General features: G+C 43.1%; 1 protein-coding gene across 1 annotated transcript in view; it reads right to left on the bottom strand.

Annotated features, from left to right (window-relative positions):
* MGAT5B (alpha-1,6-mannosylglycoprotein 6-beta-N-acetylglucosaminyltransferase B) overlaps nt 1-23195 on the bottom strand; it is a 167518-nt gene that overhangs the window by 45104 nt on the left and 99219 nt on the right. The window contains exons 6-8 of the mRNA XM_083725826.1: nt 20228-20398; nt 18884-19048; nt 17891-18060 (exon numbers count right to left, since the gene is read on the bottom strand). Coding sequence (XP_083581952.1) covers nt 17891-18060; nt 18884-19048; nt 20228-20398 — 506 coding nt within the window. The remainder of the gene's footprint in view (nt 1-17890; nt 18061-18883; nt 19049-20227; nt 20399-23195) is intronic.

Genomic DNA, 23195 nt, shown 5'->3' with positions numbered 1-23195 from the left:
AGAGGGGCTAGTGAAACTCTAAGCTGACCATAATTTTATATGGGCCTAGCATCATGGGCCAAGCCTTCTCTAGCACAGGCCTCTCATGATGAATGGTGAGGGAGTGCTCTACCTAAAGATGCCTACCTTTCCCCAGGGACAGTTCCCATACTCTCAGGTGAATGCTTGTAGCAGCCAGCGGGGAAAGAGGGAAGGTGCTGCTGTGTGGATGAGCCCTCAGAGTTACAGTTTCAGTGGGCCATGCAAGTCACCTCAGCTTCTGGAGGTAGTTCTTAGTGGTTGTAGTTGCAGCTCCAGATTGGCCACAGATGGCCACAGCACAAAGCTTGTGGGCTGCAGTTTCAAAAGCTGGTAGATTTGAGGAATCACTGTGGCTGCAGGAACGGATTGGGGGGGGGGGTGTCGCAAAGGTGCCTCACAAGGCTTGGAAGTTGAACGACCCATCAGTCCCCACTTTTCACTGCTTCCTGCCATTGGCTCCTCCTCCTCCTCGTTTCATACCAATTTCCCCACCTTACTCTCTTGCCTTGCACCACTACCTGCTCCTTCTTGCTCATCCTGAAACACCTTACAGTGGTACCTCGGGTTACAGACGCTTCAGGTTACAGACTCCGCTAACCCAGAAATAGTACCTCCGGTTAAGAACTTTGCTTCAGGATGAGAACATAAATCATGCTCCAGCAGCGCGGCAGCAGCAGGAGGCCCCATTAGCTAAAGTGGTACCTCAGCTTAAGAGCAGTTTCAGGTTAAGAATGGACCTCCGGAAAGAATTAAGTTCTTAACCAGAGGTACCACTGTATTAGCACCTCCAACCTTGGCAAGGCTCACCTCTTTGCTCTGCCTCTTTTATTCAGCTGCATGCACACCATACATTTAGAGTCCATGCCCCCCCCCCAATAACCCTGGGAAATGTAGTTTACCTTTCACTGAGCTGTAATTATGCTTCATTTTTAAAAATTATTTTGTTACAGTTTTTCCTGTTCTGTATTGTATTTTGGTGTTTGTGTGTGTTGGCTTTGTGAGCTGCCCATGGAATTCTTTGTTATGGGGTAGCTTATGTAACAAACAAAAACAAACAAACAAATAAGTGGATACGTCGGAAGACCTCACATCTGGCATTAGCTGAGGGACATGCAGTCAAGCGTTCCACCAGCGCAAACCATTCTGCTGATACTAAGAAACACTTAGAAGAAACTAATGAAGGACCATGCTACATTCCAAGCAAGGAAAAACAAGGATTTTAAATTTAAGGTGATTTAGCTGGGGATAAGTGTGTGAAGCTGCTTCATTGCTCTTGTCAAAAAGAATATAAGCTTCAGCGCCATGTAGAACAGAAAAAAAGCTGGCAGTGGCTAGGATGGGCTGTGGTTTTATCACTTGTCATTTAAATTCACTTTTATGGGCAATTTTACGCTAAGTGGCTGGCCGGGAAGATGACATGAATAGAAAGTCTCTTGTGCCTGACAGCCACCTTAAAAAAAAACCCACACCACATAAATAAAGTGAAGCAATGCAGAAGGGCTCAGCAGCCCATTATGGAGTAGCAGGTCAGCTTGCTAGAGATTTTCTGGCGCTTTGTGAGCATTTCAGCGGTAAATAATTAAAGTGCAAAATCAAAGAGGAAAGGGAGATTCTGTGGATTCTTAGAGTATGGACATCAGCTTAGAGCAGCTTTTAACACATTTGAGGGGCAAGGGGAGAGATCTGCATTTGCATATGGAGGCTGACTATTTCCACTTGCCTTATCCCATCCTTCAGCCCTAGGAGCCCCTATAATGAAGCTGCCCCAAAGAAGAACTATCCATTTGAAAAGAGGAAAATTTCACTTGTCTCTGTGGCTCCCAACATGATCATTCGGCCTTTGGTAAGAGGAAGCTGTCCCTTTATAAAGAAAGAAAAGGATGATACCCTCTTGATATTGGATTTTTTTTTAAGGGTGTGCACTATCCAAAGTGGTAGTTCAGTGTGGCAGTACAATGTAGCAGCCATTTTATCTATCATAGATGGGAAAACTCAATGTTCAAGAAAGAGGAATATGCAGATGACAAGGAATACATGTGACTATTGACTTGGTCATCAGGAATATAGGAGAAAGGCACACTGGTGAAGGTTGTTCTCGTGGTGGTGTTTTCATTTGTTTATTTGAATTTTGAGGGATCATAGTGTTCCCTTTGAACTGGTACAATAGGCCTTCGGGGATTTTAAAATAATGACTCATCAGCGGAATGCTTTCTCATAACTTCATTGAATTACCCACAACAGCTGCTACCAGATCAGCCAGGAAGAAAGTGAGCTATGCCCGGGGGTGGGGCGGCGAGTGGCTACACATCTCCACATCAGAAGGAAGGGGTCAAGATGGGCCCCTTCCTTCCTTGAAATTTAAAATGCTTCATTTGCCCACCTGAAAAGCCTAGTTCACTTGGTTCACTGTAAGACACCCCTAGGGGTGTCAACCTGGGACACCCAGTCAGTCAACCTGGGAAATCAGTAGGATGGGCTTCATACTGAATAGGACAACAGGGCTATAGCAGGATGGACAAATCAGTTGTGGGGCAGAAGCAGGGGGTCAGGAACATAGGGAGCTGTCTTATACTGAATCATTGTTGCTCCACCTAGTTCAGTATTGTCAACCCTGGTTGGCTCTTCAGGGTTCCTGATAGGGATCTCTCTCATTCATACATGGAGATGCAGAGATTGAGCCAAGGACCTTCTGCATGCAAAGCAGATGCTCTGCCACTGAGCTACAGTGCTTCCCCCAAAGTACAAAAGACTTCCCTCCAAGATCTTCTACAGGTAACCTCTGCTGTCATTGTATGTAGAAGTTAACTACTTCTGCCCTTATGGACACACTGGGAACTTACTTAGGTATGTAGGAATCTGTATTATACCCTATCAGACCATTGCTCCATCTTGCTCAGTACTGTCTGCACTGAACAGCAGCAGTTATCCTTGGTTTTAGACAGGAGTCTTTCCCAGCCCAACCTGGAGATGCTGGGAATTGAACCAGGGACCTTCTGAGCGAAAAGCAAACACTCTACTACTGAGCTATGGGCATTCCCCAAGGATTGTCTATTGACTCAGTCAACAAACCTGAGGTCATTTGACTTTGGATGGAGTTAGCACAGGGAGGCAGCAAGCTGAGTTGGGTGTGTGAATGTCTAAGGCTAGTTGCTTAAAACTGACAGCAGGGTCTCCTCACAGACATGAATGTCATTTATACATTTTACAGGCACCGAGTTCTACTGCCTGCAAATAGTACACTTTTGTTGCAAAGTTTTTCCATTCATTCTTATTCTCTGGGGGGAAAGCCCTATTGGGCCACAGTAGATACAATTCAAGATTACACAACGGAGGATGGGAAGGTTAGCACTGTCAAGGAGAAGTGCAATAACATTTATCTCTGTGTTTCCAGGAGTGCAAGGGTAATTGGCCGGCAGCTCCATGACCTACTAGGCAACGAAATCTCAGCCACTGAGGGTTTTGCAAGACACAGTGAACAGCTAAAAGTGGGAATCACAGAAGGTTGGCTGAGTTGCATTTCATCTTCTCAACGTTGAAGAAAAGCTACAATCTTATACCTGCCTCAACACAAGGAAGTTGTGTTGTGCAGTCAGTGGAATGGATGCTAGCATGTGTTATGGGATGGGGAAAATGTGAGTGAAATTTATTGTCAGCTTTGTGGTAAATTTGCCCCCATTTCTTATTTATTCCAACACCTGAAACTTGGTATGGTACTGTGCATAAGAATATGTGATAATTCTTCCTGAATTTGAGTCATGAGCTTGTTAGGTAAAGCTAAAGGACCCCTGGATGGTTCAGTCCAGTCAAAAGCGACTATGGTGTGCAGTGCTCATCTTGCTTTCAGGCAGAGGGAGCTGGTGTTTGTGCACAGACAGCTTTCCAGGTCATGTGGCCAGCATAACTAAACCGCTTCTGGTGCAATGGAACACTGTAATGGAAGCCAGAACACACAGGAACTCCATTTACCTTCCTGCCACAGCGGCACCTATTTATCTGCTTGCGCTGGTGTGCTTTTGAACTGCTAGGTTGGCAGAAGCTGGGACAGAGCAACGGGAGCTCACCCCGTCACAAGTATTCAAACTGCCAACCTTCTGATCGGGAAGCCCAAGAAGCTCAGTGGTTTAGACCACAGTGCCACTTGCTCCCTTGTTAGGTAGCATTTGGCAAGTCACCATCCCACATAGCATTAGTTTATTTCCTTCCAAACATGACAGATGTGGCTACCATCTTGATGACAACAGGTGTATCCTTCCTTCAAACTGATCTCCCTCCCTTGCTTTCTGCTGCACACACAGTCAAACGCATACACAGGAATGAGCGGGAACGTACACAAGAGAAAACATAGAATAATAAGCTCTTATGAATGTTGTGCACCATTATGAACTGTTGACTTCAATTATAGAAAAGACACACAAAGGAGCAAGAAAAATTATGAGCAGCTTCTTTTCTCCTTAATAAAATGTAATTCTCATTGTGACCTACTTTACAAGCTCACTGTGAGAATGAATCAGCTGAAACTTGTAAAGGACTTTGCAAATTGAAAGTACTATAATAGAGGAGTTAATGGGATGCCCTACTGATTTTTTGGACTACAAACTCCCATCAGCCCCAGCCAGCATGACCAATGAGCAGGAATGATGGGAGTTGTAGTCTAATAACAACTGAAAAACACCACACTGGCTGCTCTTGTACTAGATGAATGAATTGATGATAGCCTGATTGTAAAATGGGTTTTCATTTGAAAATTAATCTGCTTTCCGGATTTTAATTGGCCCAATGTCATAGTTTGTGTGGCAGAATTCACACAAATATTATGCGCTTCCATTTATATCACACAAATTACTCAAGAAAAATAAAGGTACAGGCTTCAGATAGATCTTCTGTAACCTAATGGTGAACACCAATTATAGTCTGCCATCATTAGGCATACTTTTTCATAAAAGCAAAGCCCAAGCTCATCAGCTGGTGCAAAAATGTGTACCAGTTCTATGTATTCGATGGAGTTATTTTGAACTGGGAAATCTAGCCCTGTGGCTAGATTTCTAGAGAAAGAAAATTTGCACTAAATTGCCAAGCAAGCAAGCTAGTGCAATGGGACTTCCCCCTTTACCCATGCTCACCCCAATCCACTCTGGAAGGGCAGAGGAACCCCTAGAACAATGAAAATGGGGAGGAGAGGGGGATGGTTCCATCTGCTAAGCAGAAATGCTTGCACTGACAGAATGATCAGTAGAGGGGGTTGCTGGATTCTTCCCTCTGAATTCACTATCAGTCTCCATTTATCTTTCACTTTAGCTAATATGTTTTAACTTTAGCCCTGATCTCAATTCAGCCTGCACCTTCAAGTTCCTTTTCTACAATTCCTCTTTATTTAAACATTCTCTATTCAAGCTTTCATCATCTGCCAGTTAAGTCAACTAATTTTCTACTAAACCCAATTTCACTCATGGTTGGAGTGAAATCTTGGTAATTTTTCCTCATGCCATGTACTATTAATGGCGCTTGAAATTATGCAAATAAAATTGAACACAAATGCTTTCTTCGCTGAAAGCTTAACAGATTTGTTTAGGGGGGGAAATGATCTTTGCATCCAGGGCCAGTCGCTTCTGAAATCTTAATCTTAAAAGAAGAAGAAGAGGAATTGACTAGTGAAATCTGCTTTTGATTGAATTTCCATGAATCCCCTTTTGCCGCCGACACTACAAACCTCTTATGAGGATATCATTAATTAAGATTGCTCTGGAAAGCAGTATAACAAAGCAGACGAGCAGACAAGAGTCTGCAAAATGAGACCAGCTTGTGTTTATTAAATAAGAAATAACATGAGTGATGGCTGACATTGTTTCCTCTTTAATTAAGCCAGTTAAAGGCATCATCTTCACCTATACAGGAAAGCTTTGCTGGGTTGTTTTTGGACATCTGTCTTGAACAGCTGCACGTATCCCAGAATAAATCTGCAGCAGGCTTTTCTCCTGCTATTCCTCCCTTACAGGTAATTTAATCAACCAAGGGAGACATTTTGAAGCTGATACGATGGATTCAGATTACAGTGGGCTATCTTCACATCCCATTGACCTATTTTCAAATTAACCTGAGTTTTACTTCCAAGATATTGCTCCCCAAGTTGAGACATCCAGCACAAAATTGATCTCGGCAAACCTCTGCTTTCTTACAGAGGACAGGACCAATATACTAACGTCAGCATTAATTGCATTCCTGCTGCTAGCCCTTCTTAACTGTAAATCAATGGCAACAGTGGACGGTTCGGCAAGAAAGGACTTTGTACATCATAGAGTGCCTGTTTGTTTGTTTTTAATTGGGGCAAGTCTTAGTTTTCCCATGATAGTTGGGGCACATCTCCCAATTTCATATCCTCTAGCTTTCTGGTTTTTCCTCCATTGTTTTTTCCTTAATCATACTGATTTCTTCTTAGAGGCCATCCATCTAACCATATCCATCACAGTTTACTATATTCCTCTTGGCTTTCTGGGTTTCCTAAGGGATGGGCAGTGCAACCCTAAACACTGACAAGAGAGAGTGGAAGTGCAAGTCCATGAAATCTCCTCCCTACTCTTTTTTTTTTGGGGGGGGGGAGCTAGTCCCTACAGAGAAGAATTGCATGAACTGGCCGTTGGTGTAGAACATCTTCATACATCTGTGTGGTGGGCGAGATGAGGATGCAGTTGCTCCTCCACCCAGCAAAGAGGGCAGTTACAAAAAGTCTGGTCAGAACTAGAGTTATATTTATCATTTGTTCCTGTGAAGTGCAGAAGTGGGCAAACCATCCATTGGGATTGCTCACCTGAGTAATGGGAGAAGAATTATACTGATTGAGCAGGTCATGGTGGTTCGTATGTCAATCGCAATGAAGTCTGCAGATTTAAGGGGATCTATCTTCCCTGGGAAGCATGTTTTAAAAAAGCTTGACACTTTGTGCAATCTAGCATATTCCGAAATTGCTGTCTGTGAACCTTGGAGATAAGTCATTTCCGGCAAAGATGGATAATGTTACTGCATCCCAAGTGTAGAATGAAATCCACCAGAGAAGGGGTGGGGGTGGGAAGTGAAAGCAGTTCTTCAGTGCGACAGTGGAATTTTAATCAAAGAGCTTCCACCTCAACTGCCTTCAGTGCATGCTTGATTCACTCCAACGTCTGCTTGGCTACCGTGCTTCTACTCCCCCCCCCCCCCAGTGCGGACCCATTTAGGCTGTGCACAGGTGTCAAGTGATGACTAATGACAGAACAGGATGCTCTCTGCATACAAGCTCACGCAACTGCCTGTTTTAAATACAAGGCAATTATATAATGAGGATCTTTACAGGTAGTCTCCCCCCCCCCCCGACACATTTCAAAGCACCCAGTTAAGAAGTCTTCATTTGGAACAAACATATTTCATGAAAAAGGAAAAATTAAGAGCTCGTTGATTCCTCCTTGTTTATGCACCTTCTTTTCTCAGAGAATCAAACCCAAAAGGGCAAAAGCCCTTCCCTTTCAGAATTTACAATGGCATAAAGCTATTTATCTGCGTCCCTCATGCAAAAGCAGTCAACAAATCTAATCAGCTATGTGTTTCTGAGTAAAAGAGTTGTCTCTTTAATTAAAGGTAACAGGTTTTATAAGTGTTCTAACTGGCAATGCATGGATTTAAGCAGGCGTCTTTACATTTTGGAAATATAGCACAGATCCTGTTACCATGGGTTCCGAACAATAGACAGCTGTCCCTACCAGGGGGAGAAACAGGAGGAACCTGCTATATATAGATGAACGACTCTTGCAAGCTACTGCAGGGCCCTTTTATGGGAAACAACACTACCAACTGTTCACATCTAGGGTTAAACTAGATGTGACCATGGCAGATAACTTGCTCTTTTCCGTTGTCTCCCTCATTCACCTATAAGGTGGCCAAGTGGACAAGATCCTTCCTTAACAGAAAATGAACACATAAAAGAGGGGTGCTGAACATTTCCTTTCCCTTTCCTCCCATCTCCTCCCCTCAAAACTTTACTCCAGGCAATTTACTCCCTTTCCAGCTCATGCCTGATATCCAAGATGGGAAGGGAGGGAAGGACTGAGGTGTGGTGAAGGGGGGGCTGGTTCAATTGTCTTCTCCCACATGCTGCTTTGACACACCATTTTACACTTGAACAGGGCAGACGTGTTAATGACAGCCCTGCCACTTCTAATATGAGTCCTTGGGGCAAGCTATAATTGATACTAAATGTGCCTTTGAATCCTGTGCTTGATTTTGTCCTTCTCTAATTCTTTTACTAAAAGCAGCCATAGTGGCTGATTCAGCCACTAATATTCAGAGATTAAGATTCCCACCCACCCCCGTGCTAATTACAATAGAAAGCACTGCTAGTGGGGAGGAGGGAATATTTTCAGCAAGGGAAATGGCAAGTGGAAAGGGTTAATCTTCCTTCTGCCCTGTGTCAAAGCTCCGACCAAGAATGAGCCCTCCACAAGTGCTCTTAACCTTTGTTTGATTGGTTTTTAAAGAGGAGAATCTCAAGCACAGGATTCAAAGAAATGTTTAAAATCATGTCTAACGTGATTTTAGTGCAACAGAACAGCTGTTCAGCACCAACAGTTTTTGGACAGCTCCTCAGCTTGTCAGAGAGGAATGTTTTCCAAGCCTTCAAAAACCTGATTGAGATGCTTCTCTCTAAACTTAAAGACACCCCCCTTCCCCACATGAGAGTATGCTTGTGCAAAACTGAAAGAGAGAGAGACTCACTCATCTGGGGACAGGGGAGAAGATGCTGTTTGCTCCACTCCCTGCATCAAATTGCAGGCTTGGGCAAACTGTACCCATAAATCCTCATACCATTCTGAAGGAAGGCAACATTGCTAGAGCTAAAGCCTGTTTTGCCTCTTTTTTCCCATTTCTTTCACAAATGTTTTACCAAGCAAAGGAGAAAAGGCGAGAGGGAATCTTTAAGCTGCCAGTCTGTCTTTGCAGCACCTTTTAAAAGTTCACCAAAATGTATACACTACTTGTAAGAAGAAACCTTCAAATTGGTTTACAAAAAAACAAACAAACCAAGAAATTTATAAATAAAAATAATTGAGAAAGTTATTTAAAACATTCAAAAATAGTTTAAAACAACAATAAACTATAAACAGATTCAAACACATGTCAACCTTCTACATATCTGAGCAGGCTCATAGCAACCAGCATGCATATTTATCCTGAGCTTCTCATACCTTAGTTTCATTTATTAAATTTGTACATTGCTTCCTACTTAAAACATTCCGAGGCAATTTACCCTAGGCAGGCATTTCAAACCATCTAGGTCCTAGAGCTAATACTATTAAATCTGAACAATAAATGCTTCCACAAAACTGAGGAAAGAGACTAGAGTCAAAAACCTAAGGGTACCATCACAGACTCATTGGACTGCAATGGCAGGAAGGGACCAGCATTTCAGCTCATCTTATACCTCCTGTGGCAGAGGAATACAGCCTATGATCATCCAAATTTTACTCTGTCACCAGCAAAGAACAAAGGAATTGCAGCATACTGCGCTCAAGGGGCTCAATGGCAGGAAATCTGTTTCATAATGCGAACACAAGCAGTTTAAAAACATTCAGCAGAAAGGAATGAAACAAGGACAATGGACTATGTACCATTTAAGGCTAAGCCTTGGAGCCTGAGCAAGTGATAACTTATATTTGAGCAGTTGCTATTTTCTGTCTGGGCTATAGTGTTTTATTTTCTATGTAGCATTTATTTCTGCTATACATTTTTAAAAGCAAAAAAAAGGGGGGGGCACAGTTTATGCCTTTGTGCATTCTTCAGTAGCACAAATGAACCCGATTCCTGTTTAATAACCTAGAAAACAATGAGACCTGGGTCATACCCAGATACCTCCAGGTAGTGACACAAAGGAACATCAGCAGCCAACTGTAAATCACCCTCCAATGATATACAAAGAATACAGTGCATCTTGTCCTCCCCGCTCTCTTGCACAAGCACCTCACATTTTCTCAACCTCTTTATTTCTCTGCCACTTACCAACTTAACAATTGATCAGCTCTATTACAAAGTGCAAAGCAAATGGATTTGTCTGTACATAATAAGCAGGCTAGAAGCAATTGCATTTAGAGGGAAATTTGAGGCCTGAGCATTTGCTGTTAATAAAGCTATGTAAATTTCCACCATTAAGAAGCTGGCTATTAAAGAGAGTTGGGGAGAGGAAGAGAGACTGGAATGTGGTCCTTTGATAATATCTCCATTAAAAGAAATCAGGTATAATTATACCATCAACAGATCTTGGTGTCTTATATCTTTCTGGAAAATGCACCGCTTTTCATCTGTGCCTATAGAGAAGTCTTAATTTATCGAGAGACACAACACTGACAGTAACAATAATATTCTACTTTCTCTCTGTTTTGCCTTTTCTTCAAGTTACTTAAGGCTCACTTACATTTGAAGTCCTCCCCCTCCCTCCCAATGGTATAGGGCCTGCTACCCAGGGTGCCTGCAGATTGCATTGCTCTGGGATCTGTCAATCATTGCTCTTCCACTGTAAGCAACAAAGAGAATTGCAGCTGACCCCCCCCCCACACACACACTTCGGAAGGTTCTAACATTTTTATGTGTGTACATTCTGCTGTGTTCTGTCCACAGCAGTGAGCATGACATGACAGCATGTGTGGGCATAAAAGAAAGCATTCACTCAAGCATGTCCATTTTGAAGTCCATTTCTATCACTTTTTAAAATCTTTTTTTCCCACCAAAGTGCTTTTTAATATTTCAGCACTTCTGTGCAGTTAAAAAGAAACACACTTAAAAATAAAAATAAAAATGGCATTGACTAAAAAAGGCAACATGCTAGTTAAGTTCAGTTTTAAAATTTACTCTGTGACAAAGAAAAGAAAAGAAAAGAAAAGAAAAGAAAAGAAAAGAAAAAAGGCAAATGAAAAGACTGGTTTAAAAAATTCATGGCTAAAATGAAAGGTAATTGTATCAAGTTGTATAGCCTTCCTTCAGATGGTAGGCAAACCTGTCCAATATTATCACTGAACACATCAAAACCATGGCTCTTTAACAGAGAGAATAGTAGCACTACAGTGATCTACAGCTGTGGAAATTGAGTTTGGCACCACTGCATAACTCACAGCTTGGAGCCTGATCAGCAGCTCCAGTGGGTGGGTGGGTAGGAATCAGCAAGAGATGCGAGAGAGCATCAGTGGGCAATGCGTCAAGGCCCACTCCTGTTAAGCACCATCCCTGTTTGAGTTAGTGTTCTGCTCTTTTCATATTTTAATGGGGTTTTTTTTGTATACTGAGAAAAGGGAAAACAAAGGAGGTCTATGACTTGATGATGATGACACCACACAAGTTCCCCATACAAAGCAAGCGACTAAAGCACAACTATTCCAAAGTATATGCTTTGTGTGAAATAGCCCTCACTCTCTGATCCACATTAAAGATTGAATGTTCTGCACAATAAAATATGAAGAAAGCCTCCTCACATTGGAATCCATAGAGACCACACACCTGAGCTATGCTTCTAGCCTCCTTAAGCCACAGAGATGCTGCTTGAAAGACTGCTTTCTAAGCCTTTCCACAATCATTCCCAACTAGAACCCAATTTTATGAAACTTGCAAGGCACAGGCACACACACATCCATATCTTTACATTCTATACAAATATAACAAAGGAAATGTAACATTTTCACCCATTTCTGCGCGAAATGGGCAATGATCACAAGAATTGCTTCCAGGATTGTGCCCGAAAATTCTGATCTTAGAAAAATAGATTTAGGTATTACATTTCCTGCATTTTAAAGTATCTTAAGCAGCAGGGCTTCTCTTAGGTTCTTATGAAACACTGTCAAGCCTGTTATCCAAACCTTTTTATACATTCCCCTTTCTTATCTGAATCTGCTACACTCATCACAGGTGTTGATGCCTGTGATTCCCTATAGGGATGGTCTGTCTTTTATCAGAAAAGATAAATGGTCCAAAGGGGCACCATTGTTTGTATTCTGCCCTTCCTCCATGGAATTCAGAGGGGCATACATGGAGGTCATCACATTTTTATCCTCACAAAAACTCTGTGAGGTGCGTTGCGCTTAGGGCTGTGTCATTTCCTCCTGTACTATATTCCTTTATTGTTTCAGAAGCTCCTTCTGTGTGGTGCATTTCACTCTCTTTAATATAATTCCAACATAGAGAATTTCTATAATTAATTCTGGAATTGCAAGATATTAGCTGCACTTTTCAGTTGTTCTTGTTCCACTGTATCCTTTGCAATACCATGCATGCATGCATGCATGCATGTGACCGTATATACATGATAAAATGATGCCCCCAAAAGCCAGTGATCTTGATGTGATTTTTAATTCTCTTCCCCTGCAGTGTTATACTGAAGAGTTGGGGTCCTCCTGTGCAGTGGTAAACGCCACACACAAAGAATCTGGCTACAACTTCTTGTATTCTTAAATCAGATGGTGAGGATTTCAGAATGATCTCTAGTTAGGCTGGAAAAGTGTCATCCGGTGAGCTTCATGGCTAGGCAGGGATTTTTAAAAAATGGCCCTAAATCCAACATTCTACCCAGGAAACCGCATGACTCTAAATGAATTTCAATACTTGTCCTAACACTGTTACTTTGTTCGCACCACACACAAGAGCAAGCTGGTGTAAGACTAGGTTAAAGGGAAACATGGGGACAAACTTAGCATCCATTTTGGTGACAGGAGAAACTCAAGGGGGAGAATGGGGTTGACTCTGGAACATGCATATGCGCCCATTGGATCACAGCTAGTCATTGGGCATAATGTAGGTGCTCTAATGTATGTGCCTTTGCTGTTTTTCGCAAGCAGTGCACAAGATGGCTTGTTTTGTGTGAATGATCCTGGTGCAGGTACATCCCGTATATTATGGGAAGTGATTTAAAATTCAGAGCCTTGACGCCTTTTTTGCTTTGTGGGGAGAAAAACAAACCATGGAAATAAAAAGCTTTCATCTGCCAGAAGTAATTAAAATGCCTCACTTTGAAAGTTTGGTGCTTTCTTGCATATGAGCCACTCATTTCTGTAGCATAATGAACCAAAGAAGCACAGACAAATACACACATCCTCTATAATTGCACAGGCCCCACACAAAAGAAGGACAGTCAAAGGTTTACTGTGCAGTTATTTTACTAAGTCTCAACAGACTGTGGCTTTTCTTGTTGACCTCTAGATGCATGGAATAGAACTGCATTGTTGTGACTGTGCTGAAGAACAACCTTTTCTAGCTCGCCCCTGTTGAAAGGAAGAATTCTTATGCTTAGAATAAAAGGGGGATGTAGAGTCTATGTGGGCACTTACCAATCTCTCCTCTCATTTGAACCAATTTCTGCTTTCCTTCTGCCAGTGTTACTAGAAATATTTGTTCAAGAGTGTTGGGGGTGTGGGACAGAGCACTCTGGAAGTGCAAAGCAGGGGCTTAAAGGGCACATGATCTTCTGTCACTCTAAAATGAAAGCTACTGTTAACAGGAATATACAGACTCAGGGTTTGCCAACTCATTATTGTCCATTGACTGGCAGTGACTCTCCTGGGTTTCAAGTTGGATTCTTTCCCAACCCTACCTGGAGATTTCAGGGAATGAAGCTGGGACTTCACCAGATACGCTATCACTGAGCAATGGTTCTTCCTTGAAATTCTGAGTGCAATTGTTTCCTTAACAGTGTCAGGAAATCATGCTGAAAAGGCAGAGGTTCACTTTTCATTGTCTCCCACACGTCCCACAACAAACGTGAGAAGCTATAAGAATTCTAGTTGTCGTTTTCTATCTGACCGGTTTGCACATGCAAGCCATGAAGTTGCCATCATCAAAGAAGGATTGTTCCATTTATTTATTAAATTTACCATATACCCCACCCTTCCTCCCAAAGGATAGTGGAGAAACTTCTGAGTTTCATCTATAACTCTGCTTTTCAGAACCCAAATTGTTTGCATCTCCATTCCAGTGGGATTGAGTTTTTGTCCTCTACTGCACAACACACAACCAGCAACATTCATTTCCAACTGGGAACTCTCCACACTCAGCACAAAAGTTAGCAGCAAAGAAGTCTTGTCTGGACCCTAACTGATTCAGCTTGACACTCACACTCTCTTTCCCGGGAGCTGCAAATTGCTGCTGATGTTACAACAATTCCTTTGCATGGTTTGCACCAGATAATCATGTACATTTCACCTCTTGGCTGTCAGGATGCATAAAACTGTAGCTAGCAAATTCACTAAGAAATGCAAGGGAATTGTGTGTGTGTGTGTGTGTGAGAGAGAGAGAGAGAGAGAGAGAGAGAGAGAGAGAGAGAGAGAGAACAGTGGAAAAAAACAGGCATCTAGTTTAAACTACAGGAGTCAAGGTGGGAACCAGACGTTTTGTCCTCACATCATCACCAACTGAGATCAGGGCTCCTGTATTCTTCCAGGCAGACATAAGAAAGAAATGCATAAGGCCTGACAGCTGCAACTCTATGATATCTGCATTAAAGGAATGCTACAGTCAAGTTAGGTTTTTGCATGCTCTGACCAAAAATGGTTGGGCAAATTAAAACAATTATGCAAATGTGTTTAAGCTGCAGTATTGAGCTTGTGGTGAAAGTGGTGGGGTGAATTAAACAAAAGAGAGTACACAACCTGTGTCCCTCCAGATGTTGTTGTATCCCAACTCCCCAAACAGGCTTTGAGTGTAGCACAGTTCATCTCCTCAAATTCATGTTGAGAATGAGAGCAGGAAAATGGGTCACGTAGCCAAGAATGCACTTTTGGGGAGAACAACCATGGAACCACAGAACAACACAGGATCAAATCACCGTACTCAGAGCAAAGAGGTCCAGAAGCTACAATGCTCCTTTATTTGCCTATAGCCTTGCCTCAAGGTTTATTGGTGACAATAATTAAATACATAAACGGCCTTAAGTGCTACTAGGATTTTCTGAGTAATCTCTTCTGCTAAAGTCTTTGTTAACTCCATAACCAGCTACCCTCCACCCTACTAACTGTTCTGTAGCTGCAATATACAGCAAGAAGCTGAGATGATTTGCAGGGAATGTTCCACAAAGTGCTACAAAGCAATAAAAAATGTGCTGGTTTCACTGAATTGAAGGCCCTTCTCCTGCCCTTTAAAATGTTACAAAAGGAGACGCTTCATGGATTTGTGCTGTGTTACAAAACAGGAGCATGCTGCAGTAACTGAAAAGAGGAGCAGAAGAAATTATGGTTTTTCAGATCCTCTGCTGGTAGGAAACCACTTGCAACAGTAGAGTGTACTGTCTGTTAGGTATGTGATTGGAAGGGGAAATTGCTAGAGAATGGGAAGAGGATCCCCTACTGGTTACAAAGAGAGCTGGTGGTGCAGGAGATCTAAGTGACCAACAAACATCAGAAACCAGTGCTGGAATGCAGAGGCCAAATCTCCTACTGTTCTGAGCGTAAGAAAGGGCTTGAACTGTGTGAAAGAGCAGCCACTGCACGTTTGCTAAACTGAAACCCCAATATGAGCTTGGCATAGACACAGGGGTTTAATTGTGCCCTTTATGTCTCTTAATCCTCTTCCACTTCATAACAACCAAACATGTGTCCTTACAGCATTACACTGTGTATTTCCCCATGCCCAGCTCCACATTGCTGGCTGTGACCATAACAATGTCAGAATTAGGGGTGGGTGAGTGTCCATTTTGGTTTTTCTGTTTCTCTTTTTTTCTAGTTTTAAATTCAGTTTTCTACATTTCTACATCAGTCTGAAGGGTTTTTGTTTTTTAAGAAGTCCACGTGAAAATTCATCCACCATTTACTGCAATTTTTTCCAATGTGCACATTTTCACACACAAATTTGCCTAATATACACATTTTGCAAACAATTTCTCCTAATGTAGTGCATGTATGTATGCTATCCTCACAAATATATGGCTCTTTTATGCACCGTTTACTCTAATATATTCCTTTTTGGCACATATTATTTTTCCGGAGAACTGCATTGAAAATTCAGAGCAGTGCGAATTTGGATGTCTAGGGTAGCTTGGTTTGCTCGTTGCTTCAAGCAGCGCATATTAGGGAAGTTCACCTTCAAATGTGAGCTGAACCACATTTCCTCACCACCCCCTAGTCAGAACCTAAAGCTGGGTACAAATACTTGAAATACTCTATCTGTGGCCAGAAAAATTGGGGCATTTCACTGAATTTTTCCAGGAGAGGAGAAATGCTCCAAGGGGTTTAGGAGGCTGAGGTTCACCATGAGCAGCATAGGTGCCAACTCCCTGGAGCCCTGGGTGCCCGAGCACACACAAAATTCCCCATGAAGGGACGGGGCACCCACAAATTTCGGTGCCAGGGCCATGCATGCCGCATGGCCCTGACAACCCCAGGCACCCATGGTCATGAGGCCACGTTGTCACTGATGAACAGTGGCAGTAGCACAGCCCTTCTTTCCTTTTCTCTCTATGGCTTTTCTGCTGTGGCAGCTACAAGCGGTGGCAGCGGCGGCAACTGTGTTGGTAGCGTGGCCCCTATTGTCAACATATGGTGGAGAGTGTTCAGCAGAAAAATGTGTAAAGTGGCATTCTTTTTCAGATGTGTGTGCATATGTGAAAAAAGAGGAAAGTCTCAGAAATTTTCACAGAGAAATTCCTTCTGAGGAATTTCATCTCAGTAGTAGATATACCAGGCGTTCTAGTTGGGGGACAGGGAGCCATCTCTTGCAACATTTAACTGTGTTTCTTGTAACATTTACCAGGAAGCTAAGTACTCATTTTAAAAATTGTATTTTTGCGACAGCTAGGGCTGATAAGGGAGCATGCCATTCTGACTGAATCAACGGCTGTTAAATACTAATCAGCCTATCCCTGCTGTGATGTTGTTGCGCTTTCTTCTTCTTAACCCCCACGAGCAGCAATCCTCACTAGTTAGGCTAATTGCTTTCTGCAACTCAGTTTGAGCTGTAAGTAGGGCTGAGTTGGAATGAGGAGGATGATATCACACCTTCAGCACTGATGAGAAGTGCCCCACTATTGCAGCAAGATATATTTGGGGAGGGGGGTTGCTACTGCTGGAGGAGAGAATCACTGTGAAAGGGACAAACATGGCAGCCTATTAAGAAAGCATTGCCCCGAATAGGCTTCATTTGTCCTCACGTTTCTGATTGGCTAGGATCATTCATGAGGTCAGTCCAAGAACCATTGCCTCCTCATGCTAAGCAGGAATGCTGCATTTTTACTTCCATTATGGAATAATTCTATGAAGGAGAAAGGGACCCCCAACTAAGGGGTAAAGTGGTGCAGCAGCAGAAGCAGATTGTGAAAAACCAGAGACCAAAAACAAACATGAAAAGGCCAAACATTTTCAGTGACTTAGGGTCTGTTTTGCACCAAGGGCCCCACAAATCATGACTTTTTGACTTTTGAGCTCCACATTGAAATGGGTGGAATTTTGGCACAAACCTAGGTATAAGCAGGCAATGAAATGGAGACAACTTTTCCAGTTTGAGGACCACATTCCCTTCTGAGAAATCTTCCAGGAGGGGAGGCACATGTCAGTAGGGCAAAAGGGGACAGAGCAATGAGTGTGAATTTACCTATGGACAGTAGGCTGGTTTCTATGCCACAGATTTCTTTCCTCCATCTAGGCAAGCAAAGGGGATTATTAGAGCTCAAGGGGACAGTCTAGTCAGACATAAACACTCAAGGAGGGTTTGAAGCATGGACAGTGAGGGGCATGGCTGGGGGACAGTACACACAGCCCCCAAGCCTGAGGTTCCCCACTGCTGTAATCTAAACATTGTGATCACAACGAGCAAGAGCCATAGTCCAAAGACATGTTTCAAAACAAATGTCACTGTTCAGTTTCTAATTCATCAACAAACCCACCTCTGGAGCTCCTTCAAAGAAACTGTGATTTTCAGGCTATGGCCCAGGATGAAAAGGACTGCCAAAATATCTGCCCATTGGACCATCTCCCCCAGGGGGCCTCCCTTTAAGACGCGAGGGCTGAAAACATCTCCTGATTCTTCTGTCAAGAAGCCAATGTGGATCAAAATCTAATGAGGGAGGGAGGGAGAGCAAGAGGGGGAGAGCAAGATATCAGTGCTGGTTGTACAAGGGAGAAGCAAATGTTCAGAGCACCTAGCAAGGTAAACTCTCAGGGTGACTCCAACTAGCACATCCCATCAGCACAAGGACCGTCCACTTGTGCAACAAAACTTTCCCCATCTCCCCCTGCAATCTGAGCTAGATTTCCTCTAACACTCCAGTACAGATTTGAGGAAGAGCAGGGAGGTCCGTTGTGGAAGTGGAGTCCTTATAATAATTTATAATAATAATTTATTATTTATACCCAGCCCATCCGGCTGGGTTTCCCCAGCCACTCTGGGAGGCTCCCAACCGAATGTTAAAAACACAATACAGCATTAAACATTAAAAACTTCCCTAAACAGGGCTGCCTTCAGATGTCTTTTAAAAGTAAGATAGTTGCTTATTTCCTTGACATCTGATGGGAGGGCATTCCACAGGGCAGGTGCCACTACCGAGAAGGCCCTCTGCCTGGTTCCCTGTAATCTCACTTCTCACAGTGAGGGAACTGCCAGAAGGCCCTCGGCGCTGGACCTCAGTGTCCGGGCTGAATGATGGGGGTGGAGATGCTCCTTCAGGTATAAAGGACCGAGGCTATTTAGGCCTTAAAGGTCAGCACCAACACTTTGAATTGTGCTTAGAAACGTACTGGGAGCCAATGCAGGTCTCTCAGGACCAGTGTTATATGGTCTTTGTACTGATGGGATGCTTCAGCTGGATACAGCCCTCAGTCTTGCTGTGAGTCCACCATACCCACAAGTTGGTTCACAAGCAGCAGATTTAATTTTGTACCTGTTTCTGATCTCTCTTTTTGTCTTCTAGCTTCTGCTCCAGTTTATGTGAAGCCCTCAGCCACTGCGTGGCCAAATGCCGAATCCTTTTCTTCATGAAGATCAAAGACTCTTTGCCACTGCCAATCAACTCCAGGAGGTAGGAGAGGTCTCTCTGAAAAGACGCCTAGGGAAACAACAACAGACTCTTCCTCTTAGCACAAGGTCCAGGGTGACCCTTGCAATGGCTGTCTGAGAAAGGAGATCCTACTGTGCATGTAGGTTACATGGGTAAAATATGTTTCCTTTCTCTTCTCCATTTGAACAGGGCTGAAGACAGCCACAGCTAGGTGATCTTGCGCCCCTGGCAGAACCTTCTAGATTGCGTCCCTTACCCACAGGCAAATTAGTTCTTCTTTCCACCTCTCCTACAACCCCTTCTCCACCCATTCAATTCACCCTCTATTTAAAACCTTTTCTTATGGGGCAATAATCGATATTTTATAGATATATTTATGGGCATATTTTAGCTGGTTTTGCACCTCCTCCTCTTGCCTGCGCCCTTGTCAGGGGCCCATCTCACCACCCCCTAGTTACGGCCCTGGCTGAAGATGCCTCGTGGTTGGAGCGAACAAATTCAGACACCAAGGGGCAGTAACATCTTGAAAATTAACTGTGATATAGGGACAGCTAATTTGTTGATTGAAGTAAATCAATTTTGATGTGCAACTACATGCTGTAGTGCAGAGTGCTTCTATTCGTAGCTCCATCCACCCACCCATAACTCTTCTCCAAGATACCCCACTCAATTTCCTCTCCCCTGTGCATGTTGGGGAAGGAAGTGATGGAAGAATTTCCAGCGTGGATAGAATGGGCTTATACACTGTTTTCATGGGGTACCATTTTGCTAGGTATACTTGTTGCTTGAAGAGTTGACAACAGCCTTGTCCCCATACCCACTCCCCACTTCCTGCCCATCAGGCAGATGGAAGAGACTCCTGGGACAAACTACTGCTGCCACCCAAGGACGTGAACACCCCACCCACTGGCACCAACACCTTACTGGAAGCAGTATGGCAGGGAGGAAAGAGGGCAATGTTGTACCAGGTTACAGAGCAGACTGAGGGATAATTACCCACACTCTCCTTATTTCTCCTCACCACAGACAGGAGCACCCTAGCATGAGTGCGAGACCATGCCCCCTTATAGTCTGTGACATAACCACCACTGGGCATGATCTTTCTCTCTTGCCCTTCCCACACTCAGCCAGGGGGGATCGAAACCAACTGTTTCAGAGAAAAACAACCTTTGTCAAATAAGTGAGGATGTAACTTGACTGGCATGATTCAAGGCCTACAAGCTTCACCTGCGCTCTGGGTGGTGGAATTGTGGAAGATGCAGCCGCTGTCTGATTTCGCCAAGGCAGCACAGGGCAAAACCACTCGACTTCGCTGAGGTAGATGAGGAACGAGCACTCTGTGCCGTCCACACCGAAGAATGCATAGCAGGGGTCTGACGTCCACCGTGCTCTCATCCACTGAAAGGCAAAGGGAGGGGTATTGGTTAGGTGAGCCTTTACACAAAGATGTAACCAACAGTGTAGCTTCTGAATGCAACACATGATATCAAGGGATCATCAGATTAAGGCTTGGATTTACACTGAGAAGAGGCTAACATTTCTAGAGGCTGAGCTCGTTTCTTTGGACTTTATCAAGGGATAAAGCATGAATATTGGCAAACGGTTGGCTTAACTGGAAGAAGTTGTTACAAAGGTATTTATATGGCAGACACAGATCCTGTTAAAGGAAAGAAATCAAAAGGATGCAGTGAAAAGACAGACTTTCAGACTAGGGAGGTGTAGTCAACAAAACAGCTCCTGAACTTTTTATTTGATTATTTAAAAAAAATATTATTAAAAACCACAGGTGGTTTACGGCATAAAAATACAAAAGGAGAACATTAAATACATAACAAACAAAACCTCCTGTTGTGGTAGCTAATTTTGTTCAATAGAAACTGTGAAAACAATTCTGAGTAAGTAAAGAATAGGAAATTCTGGTAAGATTTGCTGGTGGCACCAATCTAAGGGACAAAATCATTGCCAAAAAGGATAAAGATCTGAACTATGTATATTTATAGATATATTAGTAGAGCATACTTTCATTAAAAAATACAGCAAGGCTGTATACATGTATGTGTAGGCTAATACACAATGGTATACCACACATTTTCTTCTCCTTATACTGTATATAAGTAAAATGACATGCAAAGCAGCCCTAAGAAAATGATTTAATAAATTTACATCATCATCATCATCATCATCATCATTATTATACTGCTCTATACCTGGAGATCTCAGGGCGGTTCACCTCTTTAAATAGAATAGAATTTTTATTACCCAGAAAACTCATCTAAAGCTTTTATCTAAAAATGGATAGGAGATCCTGCCAAGGAGCTTACATTTTATCCGTTAGCTTAGATCTCACAAAGCTTATTTTGCTTATCACTGAGGTCTGTTATCACTGATCAGCACAGGTTGTGGAGGAAATAAATAATATCACAGCACTTCAGATGAAATTTGCCAGAACAAAAGCAAGTTGGCTGATAAGTGTAGAAAATGCCTGATCCTTATCTGCAGTGGTTTTGCCCCATAGAGCGAAGCTAACACATGTATTCTTTCCCCCAGAAAAGCAGAGCTAGCCTCCCTCCTGATATTTTGGAAATGACTCCACTGATGGAGGTTGTGGTCAAAAACTTATGGAGGCCACCGGGTTCAGAAAGGCTGATCTCTGTGCTAAAGAGAAATAAATTTAGTGAGGTTCTCTCGCAAGGTGATTTTGCATGCAAAGCAATAGCCCAGGCTTCCAGTTCTCCATGTAGATCTATCATCCTCCGTAATTGCTGGTGCCAGCCTCTTCCAAACTTAACTACACAAACGAAGCCACTCAGGAGACAGCCCTCCACTCCCGATATGTAAAACACACCAATCATCCAGACAGGAGATCGAATTACTGCCTCCAGCAATTAAATTACACTTAAAATTTAACCCCGCCATGGAAGAGGATGGGAGAAAATGACCGCTATGTAGCTGGGACAATCTGAGTAATGCAACGGTTGTGTCTTGTTAATCTGGCAGTTAATTTGTTTTGTCAAGTAGCTAGTTGAGGGGCATGCAGGCTGAAATAACAGCTGAAGGGGTGCAGTGGGGGGAATGACTTCATGTTAATCTTACTGTTAAGCTAAAGAGGTCGGTGCAGATACAGAGCTGCACACAATTGGACCGGCCAATCAAATGCCCGAGTTGTGTTCAAGTCAAGACAATGTGCTGCTCTAAGCAGAATGTGGTACTCAAAACCAGCATCAGGTTACAACACTTTGCTTGTTCCCCAGGGCAGAGATAACGCTTGAGATTAAAAACAAGCAAGACAATAAATCCATTGGTGCTTCGTTTGCATTTTGTTGCATATGAATAATTAACAGAGATATAAATGCTACATTAGTCCATGAATCATGCAAGGAAGGGCAACCTAGTTGCTCAGACTTCACACAAAGAAGGTGTGCATCCTTTCTCTCTCTCTCAGTGAATATTTCATAGAATCGTAGAGTTGGAAGGGATCCAAGGGTCATCTAGTCCAACCCCCTGCAATGCAGGAATCTCAGCTAAAGCATCCAAGACAGGTGGCCATCCAACCTCTGCTTAAAAGCCTCCAAAGAAGGAGAGTCTACAACACCTCTCATGTCTCTTTCCAGGGCTAGACTAGAGTCAAGCTCAACAAGGTCTTCTTTCCCCGAATTTAGGTCTTTCCAAAAATGTTTGATCTGAAAAGAGCCACACCCTGGCCACTTCATGTAAGAAAAGCACAATCTACTCATCCACCTCAACAAATCTGGTCCACTGAAACTAATTAAGTTCTACCCACCCTACCTTTTTTTGGGGGGGGTATCTTCATTTTGCCCTCACCTTCCTCCTTCAAATGACCAAAATTAAATATCTTAGAAGGTTCAACACAGCACTAATTGACACATTAGGGCTATGGTTGCAGCTGTAGTGCATATATTACCCCATAGGGAGGTCTTCCTCAAACTGGTGCCCTCCAGATGCTGCTGGACTCCAACTCCCATCAGCCCAGCCACTATGCCCAATAGTCAGGGATGATGGGAGTTGAATCTCACCATCTCAAGCGGGAACAGCACTGTTGCAGTCAGGTCCTGCTTGTGGGCTTCCCAGTAGCCAATCAGATCCCTGTATGAGAAGAAGATTCTAGACTAGATGGGCCTTGATCTTCCTCTGTTCTTATCTGGTGGTGGAGTAATATATAAAATCTAGGGGAATA

This window comes from Podarcis gaigeae, assembly GCF_964106915.1.
Source record: "Podarcis gaigeae genome assembly, chromosome: 2".
NCBI classification, from domain to species: Eukaryota; Metazoa; Chordata; class Lepidosauria; order Squamata; family Lacertidae; genus Podarcis; species Podarcis gaigeae.
The sequence above is the reverse complement of the archived record's forward strand: the minus strand, read 5'-3'. Positions and strand labels throughout refer to the sequence as shown.